The following is a 13,430-nucleotide window of genomic DNA, read 5'->3' on the forward strand; positions in this document are numbered from 1 at the left end:
ATCAGGATTCAACCCGGCAGTAAACGCAGCACCACACCAGTTTCAGTGGCTTTTCTTCTTCTCTGCAGATTATTTGAAGTATTCGGATGCTTCTGTTCCTTGTTTTTGCCTCATGTGAAGCAGCATCAGTGTCTGAAACAAGGACGTAGGTTTGACTGATATTTCATTTAAATTAAAATAAATCTGAGACTAAAATTAATATTTAACGTTGACAGAAGATGTTTTTTTTTCAGTAAATGTTACAAGAAGATAAAGCAGTAGGTAATGTGCTGGGAGTTGTAGTTTAGTGGACCAGACTGACTTTGTATCACATTGTCTAATGTCAGAACTGCAGTCATGAGGTTTCAAACAGAATTAACTCTGAAATAACAGAATTAAAAACTGCTTCAGTGTCTGCTGCTTAATCGGTCGAAGCTCAGTGTTGGAAAAGGTCTCGATTCAGTCTCAGGCTCATCTGGACTCTTTTACTTTGAATAACAAACACAACCCTTTATAAATATCCTGATATTGGTTTCATACGTATCGCTAATGTGCAGTTGTTTTTCTGTGGGAAGATGTTTAAATTTTCCATGTTGAGGTCTTAAAAAGCATTAAATTTGATTTCAGAAGTGTGTATCAAAGCCTGTGAAGCTCATATGGAGACTAACAGGAAGAGGTGTTCCAGCTGTGCTCTTTGAATTCTTCAGAGTAAACACTAATTGTTCCATTGAGCCCTTATGAACAGCTGGTACTACAGATGGTCTCTATGTGATACCAGAGCTGTTCTAACTTGTGAATGTTGCTGCAGAACAACAAAAATTACTTCAAAATACTTAATTTAATTTGTAAAATATCTGTTGTGTAAATATAAATGGATTCAAACTTGTTTCAGTGGTGATCTGAAGTTGTTCGTTGTGGATTATTTCCTCTCTTGCATGTGTGTAAAAAGCTCTTCATGCCTCCATCCTGTGGAGGGAGTTCCTCCGTGTGACGTCCTGCAGACTTCATGCTTTGTTTTCATGGTTGGAAATCATGATTAAAAACAGAAGCAACATGTACGGACTGTTCAACCAATCACACACTGTCATATAAATCTGTTGTCATGACGTCCACAGGTTAACAGCTGATCTTCACTTCACAACAAAACTGATGAAAGATGTGACAGAACGGCAGTAAACATCTGCAATCTGACTTTAAACATGGACGCTTCAGATTGTTATAAACTTGTTATCTGGAAAACATTTGTGCAAGATGATCGAAGCGTCTACTCTGCCTAAAACACCAGAAGAATCCTCAGTTGGTCTGATTGATGGACGACCGTCCTGGAAATGTCAAAGATATAAATATAAATATAAATGCAGTGGCTTCAGTAACATCACAAAGTCTTGATGTTATTTGTGTCACACTAACAAACTCACAGAACATCGACTGTTTATTTCCCGGTAGTAGTTCACAGTTCTCAACAAACTACAAACAGTAATATATGAAGATGATTCATCATCAAGCTTCAGCGCGTCAACAAGGCTTTACTGAGGAAAATGGCGACACCTGCTGTCTGGTTGGTAAAAACTGGTTGATTATTGACTGTTAAAACTGAACATGAGAGCAGAAAATCAAAACACCTGAAGGTCCAAAACTCACATATATGTATTCTGAACGCCATCAGTCTCCATGACTGCTGCATCAGACTAACATCCCGATTCCCTTTAACTGCGTCCACGTTTCCTTCACTTGCGTCTTAGTCCCCCCCCCAACTAAAGATGCAAGGAGAGAGGAAACGAGGAAATATCAATCAATCAATCAATCAATCAATCTTTATTTATATAGCGCCATATCACAACAGAAGTCATCTCAGGGCACTTTTCACATAGAGCAGGTCAAGACCGTACTCTTTAATATACAGAGACCCAACAATTCCCCCATGAGCAGCACTTGGCAACAGCGGGAAGGAAAAACTCCCCTTTAACGGGTAGAAACCTCAAGCAGACCCCGGCTCTTGGTGGGCGGCCATCTGCTTTGACCGGTTGGGTTGAGAGAGAGAAAGAGAGAGGGAAAGGGGGAGGGGGGACAGAAGAGAAACAATCACAACAACAAACAACAACAACCTCAAGCAGCAACAGCCAGGGAAGGATGCCATCAGGACTGTGAAGAACCGCGAAGGTTCGGCCCGGGACTCAGGTTTTTCTGTGAGATGAGAAAGCACAAAAAACTCCGGGGAAGAAGCAAAGTTAGTGACATGCATTGATGTTACATGAATACATACAGATGGAGAGGAGGAGGAGGAGAGAGGAGCTCAGTGCATCATGGGAAGTCCCCCAGCAGTCTAGGCCTATAGCAGCATAACTAAATATGTTTTTAGAGAAATGAGACGTCCTTGAGGCGGCTGTTCACAGCTGTCAGTAATAAACATGATGTTTTCTTAAGCTGTTAAAAGGTTGTTGACCTCAGGAACTGTTGTGAGGGTTTAGGGTTAGGGTCTTCACTAAAACTTTGTTAGTGAAGATGGTTCACAACCATTTTGGCTTGTGGCCCTTTAAAATAAAGCAAAGTCTACCCGGGACCACACGTCACACATTGCATTGTCTACTCATTAAATAAAAGAGGGTTTTTGTTTTGAAAAGATTAAATTCACAATAAAAGCAAAAATTAGAGGAAAGCTGGCAAAAAAACCAACAATTTTGTGTGTCAGAAGTATGTTTTTGCTGTAACAATCATCTTGTGGCCCCTTAGATAAATCCAAACTTTGTTAGTTTTAGTGAAGACTGATCAGTACGCTGCAGTTACCAAACATATGCAGATAACATGACAGGCAGCAATTCAATAAGAACACAGTAAACCCATGTTTAAACTTATGTTTATAACTTTTTCCCATACAACACCTCAATCTTAGTAGTAGTCTTATTAGTCTTATAGTCATATTATTTTCCTTTGCTTGTAATTTTTCCCAATTCCCGCAGTTTTACCTCAAAAAAGAGCGACAGAATTTTTGAGAAAATCTGCTACAAAATCAAACACTTTTGGCTGCAATAATCCCCAAAAACACCCTGAAATCCTAAAAACCCGCCGCCTGTTGTTCCCCTCCTGGCCGTTAGAGGGGGCGAGTTTATCTCAGTAACTGAAAACTTGAACGGAAGTAAAGCTAACCGGAAGTCTCGTTGGTTCGTTGTTTTCTCGGACTGACGGCGGGATAATTATGTTGTTAAGCTAACAAACGAGCTGATTTCTCAGCTTTTAAGCGGCAGGACTGAAGGTAAAAACACACCATGAACACATTAAACCGAAGCGAGCGCGAACAGAAGCGAACAGAAGCCCGAACTGCGCCTGCGTTAGCATGCTGCGCTAGCTCCGATGCTAACTGGTTGGCTCATTAGCAGCTGTTAGCTCCGGACAGCTAACTGTTAGCTTTAGCTTTAGGATGGAAGAAGAATTCAAAGTTAGACGGTAGTTTTAAAGGAGCTAATGCTAACGGAGCTGAAGCTAAGAGGCTAACTGGTTACTGTGATGTTTTAGTCTTCTGGTTTCTAGTCTGTAACTGACGATTATTGTCATTATTGATCCATCTGTTGATTATTTGCGAATGTTGAAGTTTACATTAATTCTCAAATCGCTCTACAGTGTTTAATGAGACAAGAGCTACGTGACATTTACGAGTCACATCCTTCCTTCATTAGTGGATTTTTGTGTGAAACAGCAGCGGAAACAGTTTCAGAAGAATCCACACAAACAGGTGGAGATTCACAAATATATTTACATCTAAAAATGCTGAGTTGACATACAAATGATGACATATGAGTGATAAATCAGAGGCACAGATACAAACCACTAATGAGACTTTTAAACTTGGTGTTTACGTCTACTGCATCCCAGAGCCGGGAGAATATCTATACTCGTTAACAAAAACATCCCGTTTATTTCCACTAATACTGTCTCTGATATCAAACTGTATATTGTGTCATTTTAGCCAATATTTACACTCCAAACGGGGATCAATCACAGTTGTTTTCAAGAGTCGTAAAGATACTGAAACACGAGGAGATCCTGGACGTTTCACTCAGTAAATCTGAACCAAAAGAAACCTCTATGCAGTGCAGCCAGAAGTGGACACAGTGAGATTAGTTAGAAGATCTTAACAAGGCTGAGGGTAGGACACATCAAACTAAATAAAACACTGCAGTTAATAGGCAAACATCCGTCAGGATCATGTGACCACTGTCAAATAGAGGAATCAGTGCAGCAGATCATTTGTCACTGACAAAAACACTGTTGAACGAGAATCAATAAAGAGGAAAAGAGGGAAGCTTGAAGAGGAAGAACTGAGTCTGAGGTTAGACAGTCTGCTCCATTATTGGAAAGAAACCGGACTGAACAAAAGAATTTAGTGTTTTCTTGTGTTTGTTTGTTTAAGGGGACAGAAAACTCTGGTTCACACTCCAACAACACAGCAGGTGTCAGTAATGCACCTCAACACTGGTTGCTACCCGACATAAAACAGGAAAAAGAAGAAGAAGAAGAACAGTCCATCAGTCAGAGAGGAGACCTGCTGGATTTCAAAGACCAGGACCACTACAAGATCAGAATGGAGGAGAACCAGAACCCGGAGAACCACACCAACAACCCTGTTAAAAGAGAAGAACCAGGTTCACCCTCTGCTACCACCGATAAACAGGTCAGTGTTCAGGACTTCATGATGGTTTCAAGATGGCGCCGCGGTGTAGACAGACTGACGGTTCATATTCTGGTTAATATAATTAACTAACTAATAACCAGGCCCACACAGAATCTGGATCAGTGCTGATCCAGAATGAAAATCTGCGGAATTCAGTGGAATGTTGTTTTTTTTCTTGTAATGTGATAAAGAATATTCATTTAAGATAACAAAGATTGTTTTTGAGCAAAAATAAGCACAAACACAAAACATTAAAACAACCTAAAATCACCTCAAGCACGCTGAAAGAAACATTTAGTAGATTTTAGTAGAAACACTGAATTTGAGATTTTATTTCATCACAAACATTTCAAAACAAAGTGTGAACGTTTGTTGGAAAACTCGACCAGCATAAAACACAAGGTTCAATGTGGAGCAGAGAGAGAGCAAAAATTAATTTGCAATAACATTAATCATCTCCCAACAATTAACAAACAAATACATAAATAACTGGTACGGCCCTTTGACCTCAACTTCACCAAATATCTTTTGAGAACCTCTAAAAACGGCAAAAAACAAAACTTACAAGCAGCATCTCTATTGGTTTAAAATCTGTGGAAAATCTGTGGAGGTGTTGCGGACGCAGATTCCATGTGGGCCTGCTGATAACGTGGATCAATGACAGTAAATCAGATGACGAAGCAGCACTTGAACACTGACTCTTTGTCTTTTAACTTCCGGTCCTCCTAAATCCTTCCGTCCTGGTTGAGTTTTGCTGCTTTTGCACAGAGTTTTATAATCTAACGTACAGCGTGAAGGACTGACAAACGTCCACCGATGTTAGATGCTCATGTTTCTGTTATAAGAGTCATGTGACTGTAAACCGGTTGGACTGAACCGCCATTTGTCATTATGAGACGTTATGGCAAATTAAAAGGTAGCCTTCATCAGCAGCACTAAATCCAACTTGTATTGCGTTAGTAATAAGCAATATGATGTAATTAACATATTATTATGTTGTTTATAAACAGAGCCAGTAGTGTCTGAGTGGAAAAAAAAGATTGACAGGCTGTGCACGATTTAGTGCCGAGGCCGGCAACGAGATCAAATATCAGTAGACCAATCAAAGATGGGGGAAGACGATGCACACGGTGCATGGTATGATGGTTACTAGGAAGCTCATGGACTTTTTTGGGTGAGAAGACACGGCAGAGTTACTGTCCAAGAAAATGAAAACTGAGTCAGTATGGCAACATTTTGGATTTGAAGCAGAATAACATTGATTAGGCAACATGTCGTCACAAAAGGTGGAAACACACCTAACCTGCGATCCCACCTGCAACAATATCGTGCTTCCATTGCTGCAGAGAGAGGCTCGGTTGTCCCGATCGTGGTGCTTCTGCACTCATTCATGGGCTCTCGTTATGTTCCACTTGGGAGCCGCTGAGTCACATGTGACACCTGGTGGTTAAATTCAGTATTACCAGACCGGTGTTTGTCTTAATATCAAACGACCCCTAATCATCAGTAGTTAAAGTATTGCAGTAAAAGTAGTGGTTTGGTCCCTCTGACTGATATATTATTAGGGACTGAGCCCAATAGGCAGAGGACTACTGTTTCTACTGTTTTACAGTAGTCCTCTGCCTAAGGGCGAAGACCATATTGTTTTTCGTGTGTTTGTTCCTTTCTTTATTATTACGCCACTTAAACCCTTAATTTGACCCCTAAACATGCTCAAAAACTCACCAAATTTGGCATGCACATCAGGTCTGGTGAAAAATTTGATAAAATGTAAAAGTTAACCCCCAAAGTGCCAAAATGTGCTCTCTAGCGCCACCTATGTAACTAAAATGGCCGCCACGGCCCGTAGGAATGTCGTAGAGAGATCAAACCAAAACTCAATTGTTCGTCTCATCAAGACCTACAAATCATACGCTGACACCCCTGACCTAAATCCAACAGGAAGTCCGCAATTAGCCTTTCAAAATAAGACTTTGCCCCAACTTTGGCCCTCGAACAAACGCTATCTCCTCCGAGGGCGTTAATGGTATCAGCTTCAAACTTTAATAGGTGACTTGTGACACTGTGCTGAAAAAAAGTTGTTAAAAACTTTGTAATAACTTGAACGGTTTGGATTTAATAAGCCCTGAAAGTTGCAGTGCCACATCACCCTTACAATGTAAACCAATGGGGAGGCAATCTATGGGCATGAACTTTGTGTCAAACTGAGGCTTCTGACATCTAAACTATAAGTCTGACCACTTTCAAACCTGTATCAATGGATTCACCACAACATTTCCTACTAAAATATGATTTTTAATGTAAGATTTGACCAAAGTCATGGGATTTATGAGGAGATTTCACAAGAAGCGTTCTCTAAAATCCTCCTCTCCAACTGCTCCTGGTGATGTCACTCCCTCAGTGCCGTGAAACATTCCGCAATACACACTCATTATAAAATCACAGGAGGAGCAAGAAAAGACTTTAAAACTCACACTCTAATATCTCAAAAACAACAAAAGATAGAAAAAACATGTAAATTCAAGATTTGTAGGTCAAAGTCTCGTGACTCATTTATATATACAGTTAGCTAGTTTAGTCCAGTGGTTCCCAACCTAGGGGTCGGGCCCCGCCAAAGGGTCAGCAGATAAATCTGAGTGGTGGTGAGATGATTAATGGGAGAGGAAAGAAGAAAAAACAAAGTTCTGATACACAAATCTGTTTTCAGTTTTTGGACTTTTTCTCTAATCTTTGATTTTTGCTGAAATATTGGATCATTTGAACATTTGAAATATAGTTTATCTTTGTATTTATTTGTTTTTTCTTGTGTTTGTTTGTTTGTTTAAGGGGATAGAAAACTCTGGTTCACACTCCAACAACACAGCAGGTGTCAGTAATGCACCTCAACACTGGTTGCTACCCGACATAAAACAGGAAAAAGAAGAAGAAGAAGAACAGTCCATCAGTCAGAGAGGAGACCTGCTGGATTTCATAGACCAGGATCACTACAAGATCAAAATAGAGGAGAACCAGAACCCGGAGAACCACACCAACAACCCTGTTAAAAGAGAAGAACCAGGTTCACCCTCTGCTACCACCGATAAACAGGTCAGTGTTCAGGACTTCATGATGAAACCGGCTTCATAACGAGACTAAAGACACGAGGACGAGTCTGGAGGGTCCGTGTATCATCTGTTCATTCTGTTGTTGGAGAGAAAGTCTGAAAAAAAAAGGAAACTAAAACACTTCCAGGCTTTGTGTTCACTGAGTTTTTTGGCTGTAAAAACTACAAAAAGGTTTCAGTGTTTCCTGGTTTCAGCTTGTTGTGAGTAATCGGAACAAAGCGAGAAAATAATCTCTGTTTACTTTGTGTTTGTGGAATTTTATATTCGCCCATGCGGCGCATGTTCAGTACAGCGCGTGTAAAAGCCGACCTCATTGTGGCTTCGTTGCTGCTAACAGGCAGCATGTAGTCGATGTTTTTAACATATCTGCGGTGGTGGAAGAAGTATTTAGATCCTTTTACTGAAGTAAAGTACCAATGCAGCAATGTAAAAACACTCCAGTCCTGCATGAAAAAATCTACTCAAGTAAAAGTACATCAGCAGTCCCAGTAAACACAGATGGATCCGAGGATCTGAATACTGGGAGCACAGGTTTCACTTTTAGTTTACCAGCCTCACAAGTTTCTGTTAACATCAGATCATTTGTCAGTTTACACAGTCGAGATGATAAAGAGGATAACGAGAATCAATAAAGAGGAAGAGAGGGAAGCTTGAAGAGGAAGAACTGAGTCTGAAACTGGACTGAACAAAATAATTTAGTGTTTAGTGAAATATTGTTGTTTTTTAAAATTATATTTATTTGTTTTGTCTTGTGTTTGTTTGTTTAAGGGGACAGAAAACTCTGGTTCACACTCCAACAACACAGCAGGTGTCAGTAATGCACCTCAACACTGGTTGCTACCCGACATAAAACAGGAAAAAGAAGAAGAAGAAGAACAGTCCATCAGTCAGAGAGGAGACCTGCTGGATTTCACAGACCAGGACCACTACAAGATCAAAATAGAGGAGAACCAGAACCTGGAGAACCACACCGACAACCCTGTTAAAAGAGAAGAACCAGGTTCACCCTCTGCTACCACCGATAAACAGGTCAGTGTTCAGGACTTCATGATGAAACCGGCTTCATAACGAGACTAAAGACACGAGGACGAGTCTGGAGGGTCCGTGTATCATCTGTTCATTCTGTTGTTGGAGAGAAAGTCTGAAAAAAGGAAACTAAAACACTTCCAGACTTTGTGTTCACTGAGTTTTTGGCCGTAAAAACTACAAAAAGATCCCAGTGTTTCACCTTGTTGTGAGTAATTGGAACAAAGCGAGAAAATAAACTCTGTTTACTTTGTGTTTGAGGAATTTTACATTCCTCTGTGCGGCGCATGCTCAGGCCAAGAGGATTTTAGTTAATGTCAGAAACTGAGCTTCACTGTGGCTTTGCCAGCCATCATGCAGTCGATGTTTTTAACACATCTGCAGTGGTGGAAGAAGTATTTGGATCCTTTACTTAAGTAAAAGTATCAGTACAACAGTGTAAAAATACTCCATTACAAGTAAAAGTCCTGCATGAAAAATCTTACTATTTGAACATTTATTGAAATGAAAGCATGTGAGAAGTTTAGAGGGAAAAATCTCTATTTGGTGGAGCTGTTAACAACTTATAGAGTTGAGTGAATGGTAAAGTACTGGTGTAAAACCTACTGCATTATGCATTATAGGTTGTTTGTAGCTTTAACGTTGCTAGGCTTGCAATTGTCTGTTCATAGTGAGCGTGTTAGTCGGTCAGCTCTAAAAGTGTTTGGTTAATCCAGCTGAACTCTGCAGGAGTTTCTGAAGGCTCGTTTAACGTGTTTGTCTGCCAGCGAGGAAATAAATTCATGACGACGTCTCTACTGCAGAAACAGAATATGTCAAGCTGCCAAATACCGCTGTGACAGATGATAAGAAGCTCAAAAGGACAAACAGGAAGTCTAATAAACGAGAACTGCCAGAGAAAATAATTTATGACCGCTTCCAAGAGGAGAGAGTGTGAGTACGTAACTATACTATGATGTAAACATAAAACAGCTGTTGGAAAAGTGGAGTCATCTTATAATCAGGGTCGCCTTATTTTCCTATTATTATTTATATTCATACCTCGAGCCTGAGTATGTTATGCCATTGAGAGCAACCGTGACTAAACTCATTGAAAAACACTTTGAGGAGAAGAAGGATGAGCTAAAAGTCAAGCTAACGTTATCTTTGACCACCGACTGACAGACAGTCTTTTCTTAAATATTAACTGGTTAGTTACGAGTTAACGGATGTTTGCAGTGATGATGGTAATGAGCTCAATCTTGTGGTAGGTGTTACCTGACCGCGGTAATGTGGTGATCGTCGCAGCCCTAATCAGGACATGTAATCATACAAATTTGATTACATGTCACTTAAACTGCAATAGTTGTAATCAGGCAGCTAAAGTTACATTACATTCTTTCATTCAAGCACAGATCACTGCTATATATATATTATTTGACGGCGCTTTCACTATTAAGGCACCTAGACTGTAGAATGAGGTGTCTGAGGAAGTTAGCCTATTATTATTGTTTCATTATTATTATTCTCTATTATTTATTGAACTGTGGTAATTTTACACCACTGTCTCCCTGGATTTTATTTTTTGTTTTAAGAAAAGTGTTATACATTTGTTATTATTACTGAATGGACAATTAGGTCTCCATAAAATGTAAAAATTCCTCCCTAACCCTTATGAGTTGACGTTAATTTTATGAAGCATTATCTTTTAAATTGTCCCCTTTTTGCTATGTGCAGTATTTCTGAAATGTATGCTGAAAGTTCTTCATAGCAAACTAACTCAGACTTAATGACGAAGTAGCCTACTAAATGTGGCCTATAAAATTATTAAGGCCCTCGCACTTTGTCTAAAGAAGATTATGCCCGCAATGATACATTCGGAACAGACAGGCTTCATTTCAGAGAGGCCGTTGTTTTTGACTGCCCACTGTTTGTTTAACGTTTTTTACTACATTTAAGATCAGACCAGGAGACTGCAGGAATCAGTGGAAATGACCCATAAACTGTGATTGTATGCAGATGATCTCCTCTAATATATTTCAGACCCTGACAAATATTGAAAGTCAAGCTTCAACAAATCTTGATCCTGCCTTTCCCATGATGTAACTCTGTAATGGGTTTGTTGACTAATAATAAAGAATAGTCAGGACCCAGTGCCCCCTCTGTGGACACGCCCCTGCAGCTGGGTAGTAATATTTAAGTCCAACTTGAACACTGAGGGTTATGATCCACAGACATGATCAAATTGTTATTTATGGTTTTAGATCACTTGCATCACCATGTCATCTCACTGTCTCTCGCTTTCTGTGTCTGTCTGTTGCCATAGAAACAAACAGGAAGAAAGGGACTGGAACATCACGGCTTTCAGCACTGTGACACGGCTTTCATGACATCGGGATATTTAGGGATTCATCAGAGAGCCCATTCGGAAGAGAAACTTCACAGTTGTGACCGATGTGGGAAAACTTTCACTCTTCTAGGCAATCTACAAATACACCAGCGCATTCACAATGAAGAGAAACTGTACTGGTGTGAGCAGTGTGGGAAAACTTTTACCAAAGAGAGTAACTTAAAAACTCACCAACGCATTCACACTGAAGAAAAACCATACTGGTGTGAGCAATGTGGGAAAACGTTCACTCAAGACAGTACTTTAAAACGCCATCAACGTATTCACACTGGAGAGAAACCGTACTGGTGTGAACTATGTGGGAAAAATTTCACTCAAGAGGGTAATTTAAAAACCCACCTGCGCATTCATACTGGAGAGAAACCATACAGCTGTAACCAGTGTGGTAAAACATTCCCTCGAGGCAGTGCCCTAAAGAAACACCAACGTATTCACACTGGAGAGAAACTGTACTGGTGTGAGCAATGTGGAAAAACATTCACTCAAGACAGTAGCCTGAAAAGGCATCAAGGTAGTCACACTGGAGAGAAACCGTATTGGTGTGAGCAGTGCGGGAACACTTTCACTAGAGACAGTAGTCTGAAAAGGCACCAGTGCATTCACACGGGAGAGAAACCATTCTGGTGTGAGCAATGTGGGAAAACTTTCATTAGAGTCAGCGATCTAAAAAGGCACCAACGCATTCACACCGAAGAGAAACCGTACTGGTGCGAGCAATGTGGTAATACTTTCACTCAAGACAGTCATCTAAAACGCCATCAACGTATTCACACTGGAGAGAAACCATACAGCTGTGAGCAATGTGGGAAAGCTTTCACTTCAGGGAGTAATTTAAAACGCCACCAACGCAGTCACTCAGCATAGTGTTGAACTTGTTTTAGAGACAGGTTAGCGGTGTCCCCCTGCTTCCTGTCCATGCCTTACACCTACAGTGCAAAACTTTTACATATAAATGAATGTCTGATACATTCAAACCTTTGCCAAATGAGTTCACACAGTGCTGATTAAGCTTATTGCTGCCACATAAATCTCTCTGTATTTCTCCGGCCATTTGGCTGTTAATCGTTCGGCTCTTCTAGACTTTCCAAATGTTATAAGATCAAATTCTAGTAATGAAACAAGTCGTTTCCTGGGGGTTGTGTGATGCTCAAAACATTTTATTGATCTGATTCACCAGTTTTCTCACAACCACTGCTCCCTCTTTTCATTCACTCTCTAGCTTGCCTCTCTCTCTTTTTCTCTCGTCTTTTTTAAAATGAGTCGGGAAACAGATAAGTCTAACTTTACTTTTAACATTATCAAGCAAAGAGAAATGTCCTCCCCTTGTCATAGTTACATCTTTGTCCTTAGGAAATCACAGCAGAGCGCCCCGTTTACTCTCACTGCCCGAAGGGGGAGACAAAAGTCCCGAACTCCAGCATTAAAAACTGTTGTTCTATTTTGAGGCTCTTTACAAACTGAGGATTCATAACAGAAATTCAGAATCAGCGTTTAAGCAGTTAGCGGCACACATGGTTGAATTTTAAGTTGAGTGATTGACTGTTTCTGCAGAAATACACCTTGGGAGTCTTAGTTAACCATTACCCTGAATGTTTTTTTCATGTCATGTAACATTATCTATGTGAAAAATGAACAGGAGTTTTCTTTCTGTCAGACAGGAATACAGGCAGATGACAAATTAAAGGAAAAAGATGTCCAGGCCTGAATGCTGGACCCCTACAGTGAGGAGGTCTGGTGGCTCTGTTATGCTTTGGGGGGCATTTTGCTGGCATAGTTTGGGTCCACTTGTCGCCTTAGAGGGAAGGGTCACTGCAAATCAAAACAAAGTTGTTCTGAGTGATCAGCTTTATCCTGTGATGAAACATGTCTATCCTGATGGGAGTGGTCTCCTCCAGGATGAGTCAATGCCCTGATGATAGGGCACAAGGGGTCACTGAATGCACTGAATCGTATGCTACGGCCTTCATACCGGATCTCAACCCAACTGAACAACTGTGGGAGATTTTGGGCTGACGTGTTAGACAGCGCTCTCTACCACCATCATCAAAACACCAAATGAGGGAATATCTTTTTGAAGAAAAGTGTTCATCCCTCCAGAAGAGTCCAGAGACTGTAGAATCAATGCCAAGATGTATTGAAGTTGTTCTGGCGACACGTGGTGGCCCAACACCTTACTGTGACATTTTTTTGTTGGTTTTTCCTTTAATTTGTCATCCATTCGTATTTTTACGGATTCCCAATAAATCTAGTTATTGTAAGTAACACA

At 40.4% G+C, this 13,430-nt stretch overlaps 1 protein-coding gene across 1 annotated transcript in view; it reads left to right on the forward strand.

Moving 5' to 3' along the window:
• Window positions 1–12,863, forward strand: part of LOC122974141 (zinc finger protein 345-like) — a 33,764-nt gene extending 20,901 nt beyond the window's left edge. The window contains exons 3-6 of the mRNA XM_044342065.1: window positions 4,385–4,645; window positions 7,472–7,732; window positions 8,518–8,778; window positions 11,081–12,863. Of these exons, the coding sequence (XP_044198000.1) occupies window positions 4,385–4,645; window positions 7,472–7,732; window positions 8,518–8,778; window positions 11,081–12,028 (1,731 nt within the window). The 3' untranslated portion in view covers window positions 12,029–12,863. The remainder of the gene's footprint in view (window positions 1–4,384; window positions 4,646–7,471; window positions 7,733–8,517; window positions 8,779–11,080) is intronic.
• Window positions 12,864–13,430: the final 567 nt, after the last annotated feature.

The sequence above is a fragment of the Thunnus albacares genome, chromosome 22 (genome assembly GCF_914725855.1).
Source record: "Thunnus albacares chromosome 22, fThuAlb1.1, whole genome shotgun sequence".
Taxonomy (NCBI): Eukaryota; Metazoa; Chordata; class Actinopteri; order Scombriformes; family Scombridae; genus Thunnus; species Thunnus albacares.